At 41.5% G+C, this 22,159-nt stretch overlaps 2 protein-coding genes across 4 annotated transcripts in view; both read right to left on the reverse strand.

Annotated features, from left to right (window-relative positions):
• Nucleotides 1–22,159, reverse strand: part of LOC127612995 (sodium channel and clathrin linker 1-like) — a 30,538-nt gene that overhangs the window by 5,168 nt on the left and 3,211 nt on the right. Inside the window, exons 4-16 of one of the 2 annotated variants that reach the window (XM_052083872.1) lie at nucleotides 21,814–21,936; nucleotides 12,320–12,385; nucleotides 12,041–12,111; nucleotides 11,809–11,899; nucleotides 10,748–10,830; nucleotides 10,447–10,612; nucleotides 10,214–10,312; nucleotides 9,319–9,390; nucleotides 9,128–9,202; nucleotides 8,886–9,025; nucleotides 8,591–8,780; nucleotides 5,126–5,322; nucleotides 893–971 (exon numbers count right to left, since the gene is read on the reverse strand). In XM_052083872.1, the coding sequence (XP_051939832.1) occupies nucleotides 893–971; nucleotides 5,126–5,322; nucleotides 8,591–8,780; nucleotides 8,886–9,025; nucleotides 9,128–9,202; nucleotides 9,319–9,390; nucleotides 10,214–10,312; nucleotides 10,447–10,612; nucleotides 10,748–10,830; nucleotides 11,809–11,899; nucleotides 12,041–12,111; nucleotides 12,320–12,385; nucleotides 21,814–21,936 (1,452 nt within the window). Of the gene's footprint in view, nucleotides 1–892; nucleotides 972–5,125; nucleotides 5,323–8,590; nucleotides 8,784–8,885; nucleotides 9,026–9,127; nucleotides 9,203–9,318; nucleotides 9,391–10,213; nucleotides 10,313–10,446; nucleotides 10,613–10,747; nucleotides 10,831–11,808; nucleotides 11,900–12,040; nucleotides 12,112–12,319; nucleotides 12,386–21,813; nucleotides 21,937–22,159 lie in introns of both variants that reach the window. The other variant, XM_052083871.1, reaches the window with a different exon arrangement.
• LOC127612987 (uncharacterized) overlaps nucleotides 16,878–22,159 on the reverse strand; it is a 46,876-nt gene continuing 41,594 nt past the window's right edge. The window contains exon 3 of one of the 2 annotated variants that reach the window (XM_052083857.1): nucleotides 16,878–17,292. The gene's annotated coding sequence lies outside the window, so the exon portion shown is untranslated. The remainder of the gene's footprint in view (nucleotides 17,293–22,159) is intronic. The other variant, XM_052083856.1, reaches the window with a different exon arrangement.

The following is a 22,159-nucleotide window of genomic DNA, read 5'->3' on the forward strand; positions in this document are numbered from 1 at the left end:
CCTCCCACATTCCAAAAACATGCGTGGCAGGCTGATTGAACACTCTAAATTGTCCCTAGGTGTGAGTGTGAGTGCGAATGGTTGTTCGTTTCTGCGTGCCCTGCGATTGGCTGGCAACCAATTCAGGGTGTCCCCCGCCTACTGCCCGAAGACAGCTGGGATAGGCTCCAGCACCCCCCGCAACCCTAGTGAGGATCAAGCGGCTCGGAAGATGAATGAATGAATGAATGAATGAATGAATGAATGAATGAATGAATGAATGAATGAATGAATGAATGAATGAATGAATGAATGAATGAATGAATGAATGAATGAATGAATGAATGAATGAATGAACGAATGAATGAATGAATGATGGTCCGGGGTGATTTGGCAGTCGAGAGCTGGAGTGTAATGTTGAATGAGATAAGGAAGTGGTCCGTTATTGGAAGTTCGTCAGCAGTACAGTTGGAGGGGGAAATACCAGAGCAGCAGATCAGATCCAGGGTGTGACCTTTGATGTGTGTGGGAATATGATTGTTAGCAGCAGAAACATCAGCTGTGAAGGCCATTTTTGGAGGAGCTATTGACGGATGGGGGATCCCAGGCATGGTGGTGAGGAGGTGGTGCTGATCTTGGAGGAGGAGGAGGCACAAAGTGCTTTTTGAATGTCAACACCATGAGACTCTCTTTAGTTTGTACCATAAATATGAGACCGAAAATTACTGGGGGGGGGGGGGGGGGACAATGCAGTGCGCCGTTATGTTCAGTGTCAACCCAGGTTTGGGATTTAACACATTTTTCATGTTGTCACAATGTGTTTACATGCTGACCAGAAGTGAACATGTCACCTTGAACTGAACGTGGAAGAGTCCATCGCAGATGCAAGGTATTATTTGTGTGTCGGACAAACCTCAGTCATAGTGTCTTGGTTATTTCTCAGCTGTAGTTCTAGCTCATGTAATCGCTGTTTGTGTTGACTCATCTCTGTCCTAAAATGGAGCATGACACAATTCCAGACAAGTCAAACCGCAAACACAACTGTCAACATACATTTTGTTTGAGTTTGTCGGTCATGTGTAATGGATGTTCCAGATTAAATAGCCTCAATCTGTGACATCTTTGCGTCACTCATTCACATCCACAATCTCTAGAATTGCATTCAAATGAAGCATGAAGTCAAGCAAAACTCATTGCTTTGCATAAAAGTTTGTCCCATTACAAGTACCGTATTTTCACGACTATAAGGCGCCATTAAAAGTCTTAAATTTTCTCCAAAATTGACAGGACGCCTTGACAAATATGACATGCAGCATAGATGAAATTTCTTCCTCTCATTCCTCAGTGCAAATATGCATGCAACACACAGCTACACTGTATCAAAAGACATAATATGTAATCTGAACAGTATAAACAATATAGACGATATAGGCAATACAACCAGCATAAACAATGGCACTTGAGGCTATTGTGGATAAAGTGAGGTAGTGCATTGTGCAATACGCAATACGCAATATGCAGATGTTGGATAATGATGGGAGGGTCATAGTCTGTGACAGGAGGATATATATATATATTGTAAGATTTGCTTCAATGTACATTAAATGTCCATATTTTTGCCAAACACTCAATATTTTATCCTGGCTGCCACCATTATTTTCAAGCACTGCCTTAATCAATGACGTCACGTCACGTGAGTCGCTACGCATTGCCGAGCGGAAAGAAGGAGCAGCAACAGTAAAGGCAACATTTCTCTCGTGTGAAGCTTTCCCACATTTGAAAGTAAAGAACAGAGCGAAACATGGTGGCAGTGCGTGTGTAGAAATTGGCGTAGAAATTGGCGACGTGAAGAGGGGGCTGGACGAAACGCTAGCTCGTTAGCACGGAAGCTAACCGCGGACGTTAGCACGGAAGCTAACTGCGAAAAGTCGCTACGCAGCTGGAACCCACGACCAGAGACCAACCAACCAAACGCCAGCGAGCGTGAGGGAGCCGGTAAACCCACTTGCCACGTTAGAATCACCCAGCAGCAAGCCGACTGGACACGTCACAAACTAGCATACAACCGGCCAGCAACGAGACCCGACAAAATGCCACCCAAACAGAAACAAGACACAAAGCAGGAAGAGGATTCCCTGACCCTTACTCAAGTAAACGAATTACTTCAGCAACAAAAAGAGCTTTTTACGGCGCTCTTGCAACAACAACAGGAAAATTTCAAAGGATTTGTCAAGATTATAATAGACTCAACAAACTCACAACTTGAAACTTTTACCAGGGAAGTCCAACAAATAAAAAACAGCATCAACTTTACCCAAAAAGAGGTAGACGACATTAAAAAAATCTAATCTGTCAAACTGCCCATTCCAAAGACATGCAAACGGAATTCTACAAAGTATGTCAGAATCAGAATCAGAATCATCTTTATTGGCCAAGTATGTAGAACACACAAGGAATTTGTCTCCGGTATAACACGCTGCACTAGTATCATCGTAAACAAGAAAATCATTGAACCATTTTAGAGTATACCAGTAGTTTTGTAGTACCATTTTGTGGTGCAAGAAGAGTGACTATGTCAGTGACTGTTTAAGGAGTTAATGGCTAGAGGGAAGAAGCTGTTTAAGTGTCTACTGGATTTGGTGCGCATGGATCTGTAGATGGATATTATTATTATATTTCATATAAGACACTCAGTGAGAATAGTCTGTGTTTACACCAGGCATGTCCAAAGTCCGGCCCGGGGGCCAAATCCGGCCCGCGGTCGAATTTCATCCGGCCCTCGGCCCCTGTCATAAAATCAGTGCCGTCTGGCCCGCAGGTTGGGCGCAATGGAACACGTGTTGCATTGACTGAGGTCTCGTACACTGGTGAGTGATGTTTTATAGAGTACTGCTTCCCTCTAGTGGCTAAATGAGTAATAGCATTCACTAAATGAGTAATAGCATTTAGACACTAGAGGGCAGTAGCACTCTACGAGACATCACTCACGAGTTAACAAGAGATCACTCCGTGTTTATATTGACTGATATGTCATATTTCAAATGATCCTTGCAGTTGTGGATATGTGTATTGCTTGTTCATTTCCCTGTTGTTCGAGTCAAAGGTTTTGTGACTATTGAAAAGTCATGGTGATACATTTTATGTTTCAAATTAATAAATTTGCACTCAGGAGACTTCTGTTTAAGAAAAAGTCAAGTGAATAAGCAGTTGCATGTGTTATACCTATTTCAAATGAACCAAAAGAAATTCTTAAGATTGTGGAAATTAAAATAAAAATGGAAATGTGAAACAGACTGGCTTACTAAAATTTGTTGAACAATATTGTTGTTCAATGTAAAGAATGTCAGCCGAGGTCGGCCCCCCGACATTTTACCACATAAAATCTGGCCCCCTTGGCAAAAAGTTTGGACACCCCTGGTTTACACTATAGCAACAGCTGTGAGTCTCAGGTGCCAAATTGTTTACATTTTCTTTGCACAAAACCCAATTGTGAAAGGGCTTAAATAAGTTGTTTTACAAGTTCTACTCTTTATAAGGAATAAAGTGGCATCCTTTTTGTAATACCATACTGAATTCCATCTTTTTAAAAGCTTTTTTTCTTTGCTTATTTGCATCATGTTTAATTGCACAATATCGCAACAAATTGCATTGTATCGTATCGGATCGCATTGATTTGAACTTAATGTGTATCGCATCGTAACGACGGTGAAACGTATCGCATCGTATCGCCAGAAAATTCCATGTATCGTTTAAGTATCGCATCGCTGCCAGTGGATCGTGATGTGTATCGAATCGTCCTCAGTGCTGAGATTCACATCCCTAAAGTGGACGCTAAAGGGACCAACACTTGTATAGAGTGTGGCAATGTGCATTGTTGCAAAACAACTTCCGTCTTGGTTTCTAAGAACCCCTGAAAATAAATTCGACAAAGAGACACGCCTACGAAGCTCAGTTCAAACTTAAAGCCAGCGGTTATGCTTTTGGCATGCGTGCCCATCTCACAGCAGCGGTGAAAAACCAAGTCAAGCAAATGAACTCTGAGCTTGCCGTTATTCCCGGAGGCTTGACTAAAGAACTCCAACCGCTGGACATTGGCATCAACCGGGCGTTCAAAGTAAAGTTGCGAACGGCATGGGAACAATGGATGATCGGTGGCAAACACAACTTTACAAAGAGTGAGAGGCAGCGCTTGGCGAGTTATGCCACAATACGCAACAACGAGAGGGAACGCGACGTTTTTGATGGATTACGGTACTTGCACAATTGTTCAATTCTTTCTACACACACAGGCACTGCCACCATGTTTCGCTCTGTTCTTTACTTTCAAATGTGGGAAAGCTTCACACGAGAGAAATGTTGACTTTGCTGTTGCTGCTCCTTCTTTCCGCTCGGCAATGCGTAGCAACTCACACTAGCATGTGATGTGTTCAATGACAACTGGAATGTGTAGTCCTCTGCTTCTGATACAGAGGATGAGGACTTTGATGGATTTCTGGGTGATGATTGATCGAAAAACGTGAGAACATTGTACGATGGCTAAATAAAATACACCCGAACTCAGTTCTGCTTTCGTTGCCTTTTTAAAAACGTGTTTTTAGCTTGTATCTGTATGTCTTGGCATGCTACCGTATGCTTCAAGCTAACGTGTTAGCGTGCGCGCATGCATGCCATATGTTTAAGCTGGCGTATGTTTTACCACTGTAAAACTGCGCCCATTGGTACAGTGCGGTCTGTATATGTGTAAAATACAGAAATGTCACCCATTAATGAGACTGCGCCCAACCGTACGGTGCGTCGAATAGTCGTGAAAATCCGGTAACCAGTAATGAAGTTTACTTTGCATTGTGCCTGAACTGGCACCCTCCTGGACTCTAACCAATAAATTACTAATTTAATTAATGTCAGGCAGCATTGGTTAGCATGTTTGCCTCATAGTGCAGAGTTGCAGGGTTTTCCGGTTTCCTCCCACATTCCAAAAACATGCATGGCAGGCTAATGGAACACTCTAAATTGTCCCTTTGTGTGGTTGTCAGCGTGAATGGTTGTTCGGTACACCACCTACTGCCCGAAGACAGCTGGGATAGGCTCCAGCAAGCCCGCAAAATTAATGAATGAAAATGAATGTCACAGCCAGTTCAGTTCTTACGTGAGATGTTGAATCTTGGCTTCAAAGGCCTTTGTCATATTTGTTGCTTCATCCTGTGAGCGTTGAACACTTTTCTGCTGTGCAGCGAGTAGGTGCATCCGCTCAGCATTTAAGTTGCGGCTCCTCTCCTCCAGCATCATCATTTGCGCGTCAAATGCCTGCTCCTTCAACTTGCACTCTTGCGCCATCTGCAATACCTGGGACCGGGCAGCAAATGCTGAAGTTTTCTTACATTCAAACAGAAAAAGTAGGCATTAACCTTTGTTGTCATTTGTAATTGTTGATTGATGAAAAAGGAATTCCACTCTGAAATTGTCTGTCAATGCCAAATAATTATGTAGCTGAGGCTAAATGCAAAACAACGAACTTAACTCGTGACTATAAGGCTTGTTAATATAACACAGCAGGGCATAACAATCCATAGATGCCATTTAGATACTTAGGTACTATATACCAGGGGTCCCCAACGTTTTTTGCCCCACGGACCGGTTTATGTCAGACAATATTTTCAGGGACCGGCATTTAGGGTGTGGTGGAAATAATACAACAAAATAATATGATATAAGCTGCATGAAAACTGTGGCGTTTTTGAAATATAATAACAATAAACACAAGGAGCATATAAATCTGGCCGCAACACTGCAGCAATGGTAATGTTTAATGTATTCAAAATACGATACAATGCAAATTCAAAGACCATGAAAATGACGACTCACCACAGCCCCGAGCTTGATTTTCTGCAGACGGTCCCATCTTGTTGTAATAGGAGACAATGACACCTCAAGTGTGTGTTTTATGGGCCTACGTCGTAATTTTGTTTAGTCGCTGTTGCTGCAGAAACCCCCCGCTTCACACAGGTAGCATGTCGGAAATAGCAACAGTGCTATTGTGGCGATCTCAGTATATTTAGACATACCTTTGATCCAGTTGTCTCAAACGTCCTTTTAAGGCCGCCGTCATTTGCGATCTCCAGCAGTTTTAAAAACTATTTTTTAAAGTCTTTTTTTAAAGTCTTTTTTTAAAGCGTAATCGGCCACGTGACACAGAAGCGTGATTTGACGCGTGTCAAGCGTGACAGAGACGGATGTAACGGAGAATACGGTAACCTGATAACATGATAAATTGTCCATTGTAGCAACCGCTGTCCCTGAAAGGGTTAAATGAACAGTGATAACAGAGTGGTTGACCCCTGAATGGACCCCTGTGTGGCACCCATTGATTTTTTTCCAATATTTGTACAAGCCAATCAGTTTTTGTCATAGAAAAGACATATTGGAGATTAATCCGTGGTTTTTGAAGAATTTGGGGGGATTAAAAAAATCCCATTGGATTTGGTGATCAATTATTCGTGGGTTTTTGTTTTTCAGAATCAGAATCAGACTAGCTTTATTGTCGCTATACCACAGGGTGCAATAAAATGGAACAGACACAAGAGATATGGAAAACGACAGCCAACATGGGGGGACTCCCCTTTTATCGCACCCCGTTTTTGCAGATGAAAACAAACAACTCCAGATTGAGCTCCTGCAGCAGGAGTACAGTATAGAATTGAAAAAAACCCCTCAGTAAATAGATACACAACACAGACTAGCACAAGTGGAGGTGGGAGTTATTGCGGGGTTCATTAAAACCCTCTTGCACCTTCGCAAGCCATCAGGGCCACTACATCTGCAGGAAGCCATCAAAGGTGTTGATAGACATGGTTGTGTCTGGCATTTCATGAGAATCTGAATGTGCATGCGTGAGTCTGTCCATTTCACAGTGGCACGCCAGCACATCATCTCATTGCCATGGACACGACCCTAGGCTGGTTCACCAGGAACGCAGGCAGATAAGAGTGAAAAGGTAAGAGGGGCTTTAATCATTGATATTGGGCAGGGTTGTTCACACTTTTCTCTGTGCTATGTCAAATATAAAAGACATTTTTACTTTCACGTTAGAGCACAGGTGTCAAATTCAAGGTCCGGGGGCCAGATCCATTATTTGTATATGTGGGCCATAAAAGCAAATCATGTGTGTCAACTTCCATGAGCCTTGCTAAAATCTAGAGCAACATTTGAAATTGTCATGTGTAATAAATAACAAGGTTTTGTTACCCTTCTTTGTAGTAACTTCAACCACAATTAAAGAACATATCAGTGACTTCTGATTTCAGATTACTAAGTATGAATTGTTTATGACTGGGCAGTGTAAATTCAACTCTGAGATAGAGGATGGGGGTGTAAAGTTTTGTTTTCTGTCACCAAAATCTCTCCTGCATCAGTTTTAATCCATGTAGACCAGTGATTCTTAACCCGGGTTCGATCGAACCAGAGGGGTTCAGTGAATCGGTCTCAGGGGTTCGACGCAGCTTCTGCAATGGAGGTTGAGACAGAACTAATTGACACTCATCATGTCAATTAGTTCTGACACACCTGCTTGCATCATTGGGTGAAGATGATCACATTCCATTGCTTGTCCAATCAGTGCTGAGGGAAATTTAGTTCGCTCAGTGGTGAACGTGTGACTGTCGTAAAAATAAGTTGAATGTTTAAATATATTCTAATGATGTTGAGCAAAAAAAAAAAAAAAAGTGGTGGGACGAATACCACACAGATTCACATGGATCACAGAACGTGATGGGACTCAGCATCCTATCTGCATAATTTGTCATTGTTATGTCTCGGATAAACCGAGTTTGGGGGGATCCAAAAAGCGTAGACAAAAACAAGGTCTCCGTAGGAAAAAAGACAATTTAATGTCTCAATCGCACCGAAATAAGGCGAGAACAAAAAGCGCTGGTCCACAATAAGGACCAGGAGGTAAATCCAAACGAGTAACAAAAAGTGCTTGCACAAAAGAGCAAGGAAGAAAAATAAAGACCGCAAAATACCAACGAAAACAATGCAACACCTGTACACGCACACAAAGCCAGATCATTAAAACAAGACAGTACTTACTCAAAGTACCGAGAACTATAACGCGACATCACTACGAGGTCAAAAGCCAATAAGTCAAAGAACAGCGAAGATAGCAATGCCATAGACAATACTCCCACAATAGGTGTAAGACGGCGGAGTCCTTAAATAGTGCTTCTATTGATTACAGATTGGCAGCGGGTGTGCTAGAAAGTCCGCTCATGCCACCTGCTGGCCAGACCGCAAAACCGAAACGTGACAGTCATGCAAAGTTGAGCAAACTCTATTCTCGCACCAGCAAAACTGAAGGAACACTTCTTGAATCAGATTTTATTTTTTCTGTAATGAAGGGTTCGGTGAATGTGCATATGAATTGGTTGGGTTCGGTATCTCTAACAAGACCACTGATGCAGACTATGTGCCAAATGTACATTACAGATTTATAATGGAAACGGATTTGAAGCCCGCTAAAAATGGGAGCAATTCTATATTTTACTAAGCGAACCAATTGTAAGCTCCCACTTTCTTTTTCTGGTTTTGTATCTTTCCCTTAAAAACTTGAACTGACCTGATTTTTGGTTTTGTTTTGGATAAGCAAGTTTTTTCTCTGCAGCTCATCCATCTCCCTGTGGAGCTGCAAGTTCTCCTGTTGTAGCTGGAGGCGCTCCTCCCTGATAAGGTCACAGTCTTTCTGGGCAGCAGCCAAGCTGCTGTGCAGACGATGTATTTCCGCCTGGCTGCGCGACATTTCTTCATTGCTACTGCAGATGAGAGAAAAGGGCAACTGCTAACTTGAAGTTATGTCGCTTGAAACAAAGCTTAACAATTGAATTGAAAAAAAAAAAACAACAACTGCCACTTACGCAATTTCAACCTTTTTCACTTTGCTCTGAGCATTTTGCAGAGTGACGCTCATGTCATCCCTTATCCTCTCTGCATTTAGGCACCTCTGGTGAAGGGCATTCATCTTTTCAAGGTCTTGTTCTGCCCGGTACTTTGTCACCTGAAATAAACACAAAAATTAACAAAAAAAATTGCCAAAGTACAAGCACAAAAGCTTTAAAAAATAAATAAAATCTTCCAATATGTGTTTCATGAAAAGCACCTTCTCCAGTTCCTTCTCAATAGCTTTTTTCTCAAGCTTGCACCTTTCAATCTGAGACTGTTTAATTGCGCAATCCTGGAGACAGACAGAGCAGGTCACAATAAGAGAATGAGGACAGACCAGTCGAAAGGTTCCACACTGACTGGAACACGAGATGAGTAGTAAGCAAGAGGGATCTCGAACGGTTTTACCATTTGCAAATGGGATAGCTCCTGTGCTATTTGATGGAGTTCAGCGTTGCACTGCTCTCGCACATGATCTACCTGGTAAATATACAGTTATAGTTATTAGTAATGTTGTCTTAATGACTGCAATCAAATGATTCATCCTTATGCGACTTATATCGGACCGCTGTCTGAGGTTTGAAAAGGACCTTTTCTCGACATCATGTTTCAGTTCCTTCTGCAGATGTTCAATATGATTTAGGGCCACCTCTGAAAATTCAAATGTTTTGTCGTTAGCCATCCGTGGGTGTTAGTTTTTCCGGTTTAGTCATTATCCTGTTGAATGACCTACAGTGAAAGGTGCAGCTAAGAGCTTTGAGAGTCTACGCCAAGGGTGTCCAACACCAGTCCTCGAGGGCCCCATTTCAATCTGTTTTAGATATCTCCCTCCTCCAGACTACCCAATTCAAATGATCAGGATCATTATCAGACTTCTCAGAGACTTCATTTGAATCAGGTATGTTGGAGGAGGGAGACCTCTAAAACATGCAAGACAGAAGTTGGACTACCCTGGTTGAGGGCACTGATCAAAATCGTATAGAATTTTGGGAAAGAGTAGAAGAAGACACTCTTCAAACCTGAGACAGCTACAGAACTTTGCTGACAAGGAGCAGCATTTCAAAATATCCGTCGACCGCTGCAGAACTCTCATTGACAGTTACAGAAATCATACGATTCTGTTGTGCAACAAAATGTTACGTTGAAGGAACCAGCCCGGTTTCATGTTCTATTTTGATTTTAATTAAAGCAATGTCTGATTTTCATTACTTTATTTGTTTTAATCATTGCAAGTTATGTCAGTGACCCTTGCAGATTTTTCTTTCTTTAACAAATAATACAACACAATTTTGTCCGCGAGTACCTCCTTCCTGGTGCGGACAGCAGCTTCCTGGATTAACTGTTGGATGGCTTTATCTTTATTCTCCAGATCCACTGTCTTCTGATGCTCTCTATTCAAAGCCTGAAAGGCAAAAAAAACCCCACAAAAAAATTACAAGTGTTGCTTAAAAAAAAGGGAAAACTTAAACGGAAAACGGAAGTGTGTTCATGGAATAAACAAGGACATGTTGGGATTCAAAAGTGACAAAGGCAGACCTTAACCACATTGTGCTTCTGGATTACCGAAGCCTCTGCCACCTGCACACAGCACTGGACTTTGTTCAGAACCTCATGCGTGTCGTGCTCAAGTGGAGCATAATGGGCCTGGAGGGCGCTGAACTCTGGGTCCAAGACAGTTTGTTCCTCCAGCTCAGCTTTTAGTCTAGGCAGGTATCGACACAGGGAACCAATGTTAAAGCCCCCAGTGAATTAATCAATGTTCGGATGACTGAATCCAGAAGAGAGAACCCCGTATGAGGGGTTTTGTAGGAGATGCAGCAGTTTGTCACATGCTCACTTTGCTTCTTGATGTCTGAGGTCTGACTGAAGCTGTTGCGGTTGATTTTCCTCACGGCACATAGCCTCTGCTACATCCTCCTCCTAAATGTTCAATAAAAGGTTTAGACAAATCACAACCAAGAACATAAGAATTGTAAACAACATTTCAGCCAAAAGATCAAACATTGTAATACAATAACGTGGCTGGGGAATTATTAATTTTATTGAAATTAATTGTTGCATGTGCAGAAGTCTCGGGTTCCATTCTGGGCCGGAGCTACCTGTGTGGAGTTTGCATGTTGTTCCCGTGCATGGATGGGCTTTCTTTTGGCTTTTCTTCCCACATTTCAAAAACATGCATGGTAAGTTAATTGGATACTATACAACATCGTCCTTTGTCCTCGTGATTGCGAGGATGGATGGTTGTTGGCTGGCAACCAGCCCATTGCCATAAGACAAAAAGAATTGGCTCCAACACACCCACAACCCTCATGAGGATAAAGCAGTTCAGGTAATGGATGGGTGGATATTTAACATCCATCCATCCATCCATCCATCCATCCATTTTCCGATCTGCTTTGTCCTCACAAGGGGCGCGGGCATGCTGGAGCCTATCCCAGCTGTCTTCGGGCAGTAGGCGGGGGACACCCTGAACCGGTTGTCAGCCAATCATAGGGCACACAGAGACGAACAACCATCCACGCACACACTCACACCTAGAGACAATTTAGAGCATTCAATCAGCCTGCCATGCATGTTTTTGGAATGTGGCAAGAAACCGGAGTACTCGGAGAAAACCCACACAGGCCCGGGTAGGATATGCAAACTCCACACAGGTAGGCCGGGGCTGGAATTGAACCCGGTACCTCTGCACTGTGAGATCGACACGCGACCCACTGGACCACCTGGGCGCACGGAAATTTAACATGAATCTGAAAATGTGTAACATGGAGTTCGTGATACCTGTGAATGCTTGCTTATAACTGAGCTGACTGTGCAATTTGTAGATAAAAATCTTGGGCTTGCCAAAGTGAGCTAACAAAGTCAATTTACTGTCCGATAAGAACAATACATATTTACCTTTCTTTTCAGCTGACGATCAAGACATTCCAGTTGTTCAGTCATTTTATCGATTTTGTCTGCGGCAGTTCTCAGATCACAATTAGTCTTTCTGTACAGTAACAAGACACACAGAACATGATCGTAACCTTGCTTTTGTGAATACAAAGAACTTTCCGGAATGGTCTACATGCTAAATCATTGCAGTGTTTAAGTGGTGTTTTGTTCTTATTTTTCCTGTGGTGGCAGCTACCTGAGTTGGCTATGTAGCTCCTCTATCTCTTCATTCTGCCCTTTTCCTGTCATTTGAAGATGTTTGTTTGTCTGCGTAGGACAAGAGGCTGCTATACACTATACATTTCATGATTCCACTCAGTGTAACTATCATGTTCTGCCAAAATATTCTTCTAGATTCTCGAGGAAGTGTGGGTGTCTGATTAATTCTAGAGTCTAGAATAGATTTAATTACCGGTAACCCACTGGTATGTCTACAAAGTCAACTACGCAGTAGAGCTTTTGCCAATTTGCTTACCAGTTGCATTTCTTCATGGATCCCTTTGAGTTCACATGACTGTCGTATTAATTGAACAAGCTGATTCTGTGAGGAAAGGGGAAAGGTTGGATATTTAATTGAAGTTCTCAAAGGCATTTTTACCAACAGTTTAGGCTAAACCTTACTGTATAAATATAAATAATCTTATACTGTATACTGTATATATGAAGGTCAAGGTCATCTTTACTGTCAAATATGCTTACATATTGTCATGTTTCGGTTTGTGACCAACAGGTGGCACTGGGGGGGCTTTTCCCTGCAGCTGCACACCTGTTGGTCGTTAAGATAATTAGCGGCTTGAAAAGGACTCCCAGCCCGAACACTCAGTGTAGGGTCATTGTTTGTTCTTGGCTACTGTCATGTTTGTTTGCTGCAATCAGGTTTGTTTCAGTCATGTTTCGATTGCTGTTATGTTTTATTTTTAGTCATGAGTTTTGTTTGATACTTTGGACTTTGTTGGTTTTGGATTTAGTTTTCTCTATGTTTAATACAATTCGTCAAGTACAACCTGCTCCATACACCTGCCTGCACCTCGCAAACGTGACAAATATGACATGCAGCATAGATGAAATTTCTTCCTCTCATTCCTCAGTGCAAATATGCATGCAAACACACAGCTACACTGTATCAAAAGACATAATATGTAATCTGAACAGTATAAACAATATAGACGATATAGGCAATACAACCAGCATAAACAATGGCACTTGAGGCTATTGTGGATAAAGTGAGGTAGTGCATTGTGCAATACGCAATATGCAGATGTTGGATAATGAGGGGAGGGTCATAGTCTGTGACAGGAGGATATATATATATTGTAAGATTTGCTTCAATGTACATTAAATGTCCATATTTTTGCCAAACACTCAATATTTTATCCTGGCTGCCACCATTATTTTCAAGCACTGCCTTAATCAATGACGTCACGTCACGTGAGTCGCTACGCATTGCCGAGCGGAAAGAAGGAGCAGCAACAGTAAAGGCAACATTTCTCTCGTGTGAAGCTTTCCCACATTTGAAAGTAAAGAACAGAGCGAAACATGGTGGCAGTGCGTGTGTAGAAATTGGCGTAGAAATTGGCGACGTGAAGAGGGGGCTGGACGAAACGCTAGCTCGTTAGCACGGAAGCTAACCGCGGACGTTAGCACGGAAGCTAACTGCGAAAAGTCGCTACGCAGCTGGAACCCACGACCAGAGACCAACCAACCAAACGCCAGCGAGCGTGAGGGAGCCGGTAAACCCACTTGCCACGTTAGAATCACCCAGCAGCAAGCCGACTGGACACGTCACAAACTAGCATACAACCGGCCAGCAACGAGACCCGACAAAATGCCACCCAAACAGAAACAAGACACAAAGCAGGAAGAGGATTCCCTGACCCTTACTCAAGTAAACGAATTACTCCAGCAACAAAAAGAGCTTTTTACGGCGCTCTTGCAACAACAACAGGAAAATTTCAAAGGATTTGTCAAGATTATAATAGACTCAACAAACTCACAACTTGAAACTTTTACCAGGGAAGTCCAACAAATAAAAAACAGCATCAACTTTACCCAAAAAGAGGTAGACGACATTAAAAAAATCTAATCTGTCAAACTGCCCATTCCAAAGACATGCAAACGGAATTCTACAAAGTATGTCAGAATCAGAATCAGAATCATCTTTATTGGCCAAGTATGTAGAACACACAAGGAATTTGTCTCCGGTATAACACGCTGCACTAGTATCATCGTAAACAACAAAATCATTGAACCATTTCCGTCAATCATTGACGGCATGCTTTTATTAACGGACAAGGTGGACTACTTGGAAGGACAGTTAAGAAGAAACAACTTAGTAATTGATGGAATTGAGGAAAAACCGGGAGAAACGTGGACTGAAACAGAGGAAAAAGTTCAAAAAATCCTTAAGGAGAAACTGCTGATACAGGGGCAAATTGAGGTGGAGAGAGCTCACCGCACAGGAAGACAAGACCCTGGAAGACCTCGACCAAGGCCAGTTGTGGTGAAATTTCTAAGATACAAGGACAGATCAAGGATCCTACAAAAAGCAAAATACTTAAAAGGCTCCAACATCTACATTAACGAAGACTTTACAGATGCCGTACGACAAAAATGAAAAGAGCTCCTCCCAAAATTAAAAGCTGCACGTGACAGAGGGGAAACTGCCTACTTAAGACATAAGAAACTTATTGTCCACCCCCGCACCAGTACTCCAACACAACAGGCTCGATTTCAACACCATCAAGCAGCATACTGAGAATTTTTCACCACCCGACAATAAAAACTCTGACCCTACTGAAGCAGGTGAAGTGTAATTTGGAATTCCCCCTCCACGGGACATGTTTTTGAAGAGCTGTTATCTCAGGCATATGTGTTCCTGCCATCGCACCAAATGGGGGGTAGTGGTGGTCTGGTCTCACCTCCCCGCTGTTGGCTTCCTCCGGCCACAGCGGGTCAGATGACATGTTACTTTCTTTGTTTCGGGATTTGCATGAGAGGCGTACCTCCCCGCCTCTCATTATCATATTGTCTCTATATAATCTCATGAATGTGTTTCTTCGGGGCGGCCTGATGAAATCGGAGACTCACAGGAGCCCGAATCGATTCCACTCTGACATCGGTAGAATAAAATCTTTTCCCAATCAGCCGTGGTCCCTGAAGTGCTCATTCGTCGGGAAAGAGCCACCGATCACCGAGTGTTTTCTGAAGACCAGCGAAGCAGCAAACACCATATACCACACAGGAAATTCACATACCAAAAAACATGGACTTCGAATCCTTTGATGATCCTTCCAACCCTTTGATGACTTCCAACCCTACTGACCACAAGACGTTTGACCCTGAGAACAACTTGGACCTGGACAATAACTTTTTCAAGACCGACCGACCGCGAGGCAGCCAGCGATGACCGACCGTGAGGGAGCCAGTGATGACCGCGAGGAAGCCAGCGATGAATGCAGGGAAGCCAGCGACTGTGAGGAAGCCTGGAGACAACCAGCCTGCGACCACCGTGAGGGAGCCAACGACGACCGCAAGGGAGCCAGAGACGACCGAGAGGAAACCAGCGACGACTGCAGGGGAGCCAGTGACCGCGAGGGAGCCGGGAGACGGCGAGCCTGAGGCAGCCGGGAGACAACCAGCCAGCGCGCGTGAGAGAGCCGGGAGGCAGCCAGCCGGCGAGCGTGAGGGAGTCGGCGACGACCGCAAGGGAGCCAGTGACCACGAGGGACCCAGTGATGACGGCGAGAGAGCGAGCGACGACAGCGAGGGAACCAACGACGGCCGTGAGGGAGCCATCGACGACTGTGTGGGAGCGGGAAATTCACATCCCAAAAACATGAACTTCCAACCCTTTGAAGATATTGACTATAAGCCATTCGATCCCGAGAACAATTTGGACCCAGACAATAACTTCTTCAACAACAAACAAAGGGTAACAAACTCTGACTATTACCTGGATGAACAATTCAACACTAATATAAAATTGGAAAATGCACTTTCGGTAATACACTTAAACAGTAGAAGTCTCTATAAAAACGTCACAAAAATTAAAGAATACCTGACTAAATTCAATAAATTTAAAATAATTGCCATATCAGCAACTTGGCTTGATGAAGATAAAACAACTGAAATGGAAATAGAAGGTTATGAAATGTTTGCAACTAATAGAGAAAACAAAAAAGGAGAGGGGGTTGCAATATATGTAGACAAAGTTAAGTGCTTTGTCTACATATGCAGTAAAATCGAGAGATTGACAAACACAATAGAAAACCTAATGGAATGTCTAACCATTGAAATACACAATAAAAAGGCATCAAATATCATCATAAGTTGCATCTATCGGACACCAGGAACATGTATTGACACATTCAATAAAAAACTAACAGATATGCTCAGTTACTATAACAATAAGAAAACACGAATAATATGTGGTGACTTTAACATTGACTTATTAAACCCAAATAGACACAAAAAAACAACTGACTTCATAAATACTATGTACAGCAACAGCTTTTTCCCAGTAATCCTGAAACCTAGCAGAATAACAGTTGACACGGCCACATTAATAGATAACATATTTATAAATAAGATTGATCATAAAATGGAAAGTGGACTTCTCATTAATGACATAAGTGACCACCTACCTGTTTTTGCAGTTTTTCATAATTATTTTGATAGAAAAGCTAAATCAACAACTCGTATAACAGAAATAAGACTAAGAACCCAACGTTCCATCGATGCCTTTAAGCAAGACCTAGAAAAACAAAACTGGACAGAGGTCTACTCAAACGGAGACCCAAATACAGAAGTATTTCAGTCTACCATAATCTCCTTATATGATAAACATTTTCCATTAACTAAAGTCTCCAAAAAGTATAAAGACCCAAGTAAGCCATGGATAACGAAAGGCATAGAAAACGCATGTAAAAAGAAAAACAATTTATATAAATTGTTTTTAAATTCAGAACTGAAGAAGCAGAAAAAAAAGACCTATAAAAATAAACTAGTAAATATTATAAGAACCAGTAAAAGAGATCATTATCATGCACTATTAAAGCAGAATAAAGGTAACACACAAGAAATATGGAAAATACTTAACCAAGTAATCAGAAATAGTCCTAAAAAATCGATTATCCAGAGTATTTTATCAAAGGCAAAAATACTATTTTGGTAAAAACTGCAGAAATAGCAACTGAATTTAATGAGTATTTTGTCAACATCGGCAGTAACCTAGCAAAACAAATTCCTGATCCAACAAACCTGCTTGAAATAGATAGATACGTAGAAAAAAACTCCTCCACGATGTTCCTTACTGCAGTAAAACAAGAAGTATCAAATGTTATAAAAACTTTTAAAAATAAAAAGTCAACTGATTGCTTTAATATTGATATGACAATAATCAAGCAGATTATAGAATATGTAGTGCGACCTTTCACGCACATATGCAACCTGTCATTCAAAGCTGGTATCTTTCCATCAAAAATGAAAATTGCTAAAGTTATTCCAATCTATGAAAGTGGAGAAAAACATCTGTTTACAAATTATAGACCAATATCACTACTACCACAATTTTCAAAAATATTAGAAAAACTATTTTCTCGCAGACTTGATAGTTTTATACAAAAGCATGCGCTGTTAAGTGAGAATCAATATGGCTTCAGGGAAAAACGGACCACCTCAATGGCAGTTATGGAGTTTGTGCAAGCAATAGCCACTAATATAGACAACAAAGAATTTACTGTTGGGGTTTTCCTAGATCTAAAAAAAGCTTTTGACACAATAGATCACAGTATATTATTGAAAAAACTAGAAAGATATGGCATTAGAGGTGTAGCTTATAAATGGATAAAAAGTTATTTAGAAAACAGATATCAGTACGTGCAACTCAACAATAAAAAAACAAATCAACTGAAAATCACTCACGGAGTTCCTCAGGGGTCAGTGCTTGGCCCAAAACTATTCATCTTATATATAAATGATATCTGCAAGGTCTCAAAACTATTTAAATGTGTCCTATTTGCTGATGATACAACTTTCTACTGTTCTGGAATAAATCTGAAACAGCTCCTGACAACCGTAGAAAACGAATTAAACAAATTAAAAAACTGGTTCGACAGAAATAAATTGTCACGTAACCTGAAAAAATCGAAGTCAATTGTTTTTGGCACAAGACCAATCAAACACCAAGCTAAAATTATGGTAAACTCAATTGAAATAGAAAGAGCGTATGAAACCAAGTTTCTCGGATTAGTAATAGACTCAAAACTATGTTGGAAACCACATATCGATAACGTAAAAAGAAAAATAGCCAAGACCGTAGGGATCCTCTACAAAACCAAGGAAGTGCTAAATAAGAGATCTTTGTACACATTATACACTTCATTATTATTAACATACATGACCTACTGTGTGGAAATATGGGGAAATGCCTGCAAAACAAACACAGTCCCTATTCTCAAACTACAAAAAAAAAAGCAATTCGAATTATTAATAGATCAAAATATACGGAAACTACAAATCCACTATTTATCAAATTAAATACGATGGAATTTTAAGACCTGGTTGACTTTAAAATCGTCCAATTAATGTACAAAGCACACAATAACCTGCTCTGCCAAAACATTCAGAAGTTTTTTGAAATTCGAGAAAGCAACTATGAATTAAGAGGTACCAACTTATTCAAAAAACTCAAAACAAGAACAAACATCAAGCAAAGAAGTGTATCTAGCAAAGGTGTTAATATGTGGAATAATCTCGAAACTGACCTAAAAATGAGTAAATCGCTTGCTGATTTCAAAAACAAATTCAAAAAAATAGTACAAACAACCTACATCAATCAGAGTTAAAATGATAAATTCTAAACATTAAATATAATGATAAATCAGAACTACGTTGATAAATAGAGAACGGTATTGAAATATCCATTATGAATACAAGAGAAAATTGACACAAGAGTGCCAGGGTGAGGATGTATATAATACCGATACCAACCAAAAGTTGTGAATATATCACGGTTAAGGGTAAAGTATGAGCCTTAATGGAGTCTTCTTCTTACTTTTTCTTTTCTGATTGATATAAAAATGATTTAGTAGATATAAACACATAACGGGGTAGGACTAGATACGTTTTTTTACTTCATCCTACTCCCTTGAACATAATAACTGTGTTGAATGAAGACTGATTTCTTTCTTTTTACTTTTTTATCTACCTTATTTTCTGTCAAATTATAACTATATATGTTTTATGTTCAATAAACAAACAAACAAACAAACAAACAAACCCTCTGGGTATGGAATCCACCAGAGGTTCATAGCTTGCCACCGGGATCATCTTTCACTCCTTCATGATAGCATGAAGCTGATGGATGATATTTTTTTTTTTTTTAAACAACATGCTCCTCTATTTGAGGATGCCCCACAGATGCTGAGTAGGGTTTAAGTCTGAGGACGGGCTTGGCCAGTCCATCACCTTTACCCTAAGCTTTTTGAACAAGGCAATGGTTGTCTTGGATGTGTGTTTGAAGGGTCATTGTAAGGATGGAACACTGTCCAGCGGCCCAGTTTGTGAAGGGAGGGTTTCAGTGCAGTATTTCATGATGCATGTTGGCATTCAAGATTCTGTCAGTAAACTAGAGCTCCCCACGACAAAAGTCATGCAGCCTGAGACCACGTCACGCCCACCACCATGCTTGACTGTAGCCAAGACACACTTGTCTTTGTGCTCCTCATGTGGTTGCCGCAACACACTTGACAACATCTGAACCAAAAAAGGTTATCTTGGTCTCAGACCACAAGACATGGTTTCAGAAATCCATGTCGCTAATCTGCTTTTATTCAGCAAACTGGACTTTCTTGTTCATCATCTTGTTCATCAAGAATGGAACACTGTCCAGCGGCCCAGTTTGTGAAGGGAGGGTTTCAGTGCAGTATTTCATGATGCATGTTGGCATTCAAGATTCTGTCAGTAAACTAGAGCTCCCCACGACAAAAGTCATGCAGCCTGAGACCACGTCACGCCCACCACCATGCTTGACTGTAGCCAAGACACACTTGTCTTTGTGCTCCTCATGTGGTTGCCGCAACACACTTGACAACATCTGAACCAAAAAAGGTTATCTTGGTCTCAGACCACAAGACATGGTTTCAGAAATCCATGTCGCTAATCTGCTTTTATTCAGCAAACTGGACTTTCTTGTTCATCATCAGTTGATCTTTTGTGCAGCGAAGTATTAAGCATTTCTGGTGGAAAGGTCACATGTTTCTACAGGCCACTGGGATGCTGTCTGACCAAAAATTGAACTAAGTTGTAATATGTGTGATAACCTGGGTAAGAGGTACATTCAATAATTTGGTGCGAGTACTTTTCCAGGTCAAGATGGCTTCAAGGAGCTGAATCCTCTAGCCAAAACCACATTCGGCTTTTGAGTTTTAACACATTTCTCATGTTGTCAATGTTTACCTGCCAACCAAAAGTTCACATGCCTACTTTGCCGAACATGATCACACTCTGACAGGGTGAGCCACACTCCTTCTACCTCTGTAGCTATGCGAGGAGCTCAAAGCTCTATTTTCCAACAACAACGGAGCAAGCGCCCTCGACTATTTTGGTTTAGCATGGCAAAGCCTGTTATGATTAGAATCTGTCCAGTTAAACCAATGTATGGTCATGGCCACCACGCTGCAGCTCAGTTCCAGGGTGTTGGCAATACAATACTCATGTAGAATTGGCCAACTTGGCATAGAGCACTAATTCTTGTTTTCAGATCCTCAGACAGTTCTGTGCCATGAGCTGCCATAGTGTGCGTTTCCAGTGACCAATCTGAGAGTGATAAATTTGACACACCCACTGATGAGTCACACAATTTAGGCGCGTCATCAATTCTTGGCAATGATTAAAAGATGAAGGACTGTGTTTCGTTCTTTTGAGGGGCCAGTAAATCATAACTGTTCAACAAGCTGTACACTCGCTTTGCATTGGATGTGCATAAACCTACACCATGAATAAGTATTTGCCCCTTTCCTGATTTCACGGATTATTGCACACTTATCTCATTAATATCTCAAGAAGACAACCCCAGAATATTCAAAACACAGTTTTGACATGATGATTTTATTTATCAGGAGGAAAAAGTCACAACCTACTGTCCCTGTATGTGAAAAAAGTAACTCAAGAACAACCTTTTAAAAGTTGATTAATATTGATCAGTCTTAAAAAGATAACAAAGCCATTTCCAAAGATTTTTCAGAGGGCCAGATAGTAATACAATTGTGACGCAGGGAGCAGGCTTTGGATACAGAAGACGAAAGTCAGGAAGTAAAAGTCTTTATGTACAAAAAGTAAAAAACAGAGCAGGGCAGTGCCCAACCCTGTGTGACCAAATAAAAAGTCACCGACAAGAGCCCGCCCATTCGTCACATTTCCGTCTAGATTCAGTTCATGGGCACAGGTCGGTCGGGGAGGCAGAAAAAGCAGCTTTAGTCATGTGGACTGAAGTATTATTTGCATGTGTGTGGTTTCTATGTTCAGAAAAGGCCAAAAGAGATAGAGAGACAGAGACAGAGACAGAGAGAGGGTGGCTATGGACCCAAATGAGGTGATGGATTTGCTGATTGACACCCCGTTTGCTAATTATCCCCGAGCTTTGTAGTTAGCAAATGTAGCATGTGTTGAAATGATTTCCAGTATTTCAGATGTTGTTCAAGTCACTTTAAATACTGTACACCACATTGTGATTGAGTGTGCCACGTCCAGTTTCTCATCATGAATTGGAGGGCACCGTCTTCCTATTGGTCAAGCATGAAGAACCAGTCCAAGGACGACGTAGGACATGTCACAATATGCGACAAGACGAACAAAAATTCTGACGTGCTCCACTTTCATCATCGTGGTCAGTATGTCAAACTACACCGACTACGGCGCGTCAGGACCACTCAAAATCAGCCCTGAGACACTATATTTGTATCATTATACCTTGAACTTCTGTGTCACCGCATCTGCCTCCTGTCCATCAGTGAAAGCCTTGTGGTACAGCTCCTGGAATTGTTCCACCTCTTGTGCTGCTTTCTGCCACATTTCCATGGCATTCAAGCGCTCCTATTCAATTGCAGAACACGTAACACAGACATACCGGTACTTTAAAGTCAAACACATTCAAAGGCATATATCACACCGTATTATAGCCACTTCCACAAATTAATGAGGTCCAATGAAATTGATCAACAAGGCCGTAGTAGAGCCTATCCCAACTGTCATCGGGCAGTAGGCGCAGGACACCTGAACAAGTTGCCCGCCAATCGCAAGGCACACTTAAAACCAT

The sequence above is a fragment of the Hippocampus zosterae genome, chromosome 13, assembly GCF_025434085.1.
Source record: "Hippocampus zosterae strain Florida chromosome 13, ASM2543408v3, whole genome shotgun sequence".
Taxonomy (NCBI): Eukaryota; Metazoa; Chordata; class Actinopteri; order Syngnathiformes; family Syngnathidae; genus Hippocampus; species Hippocampus zosterae.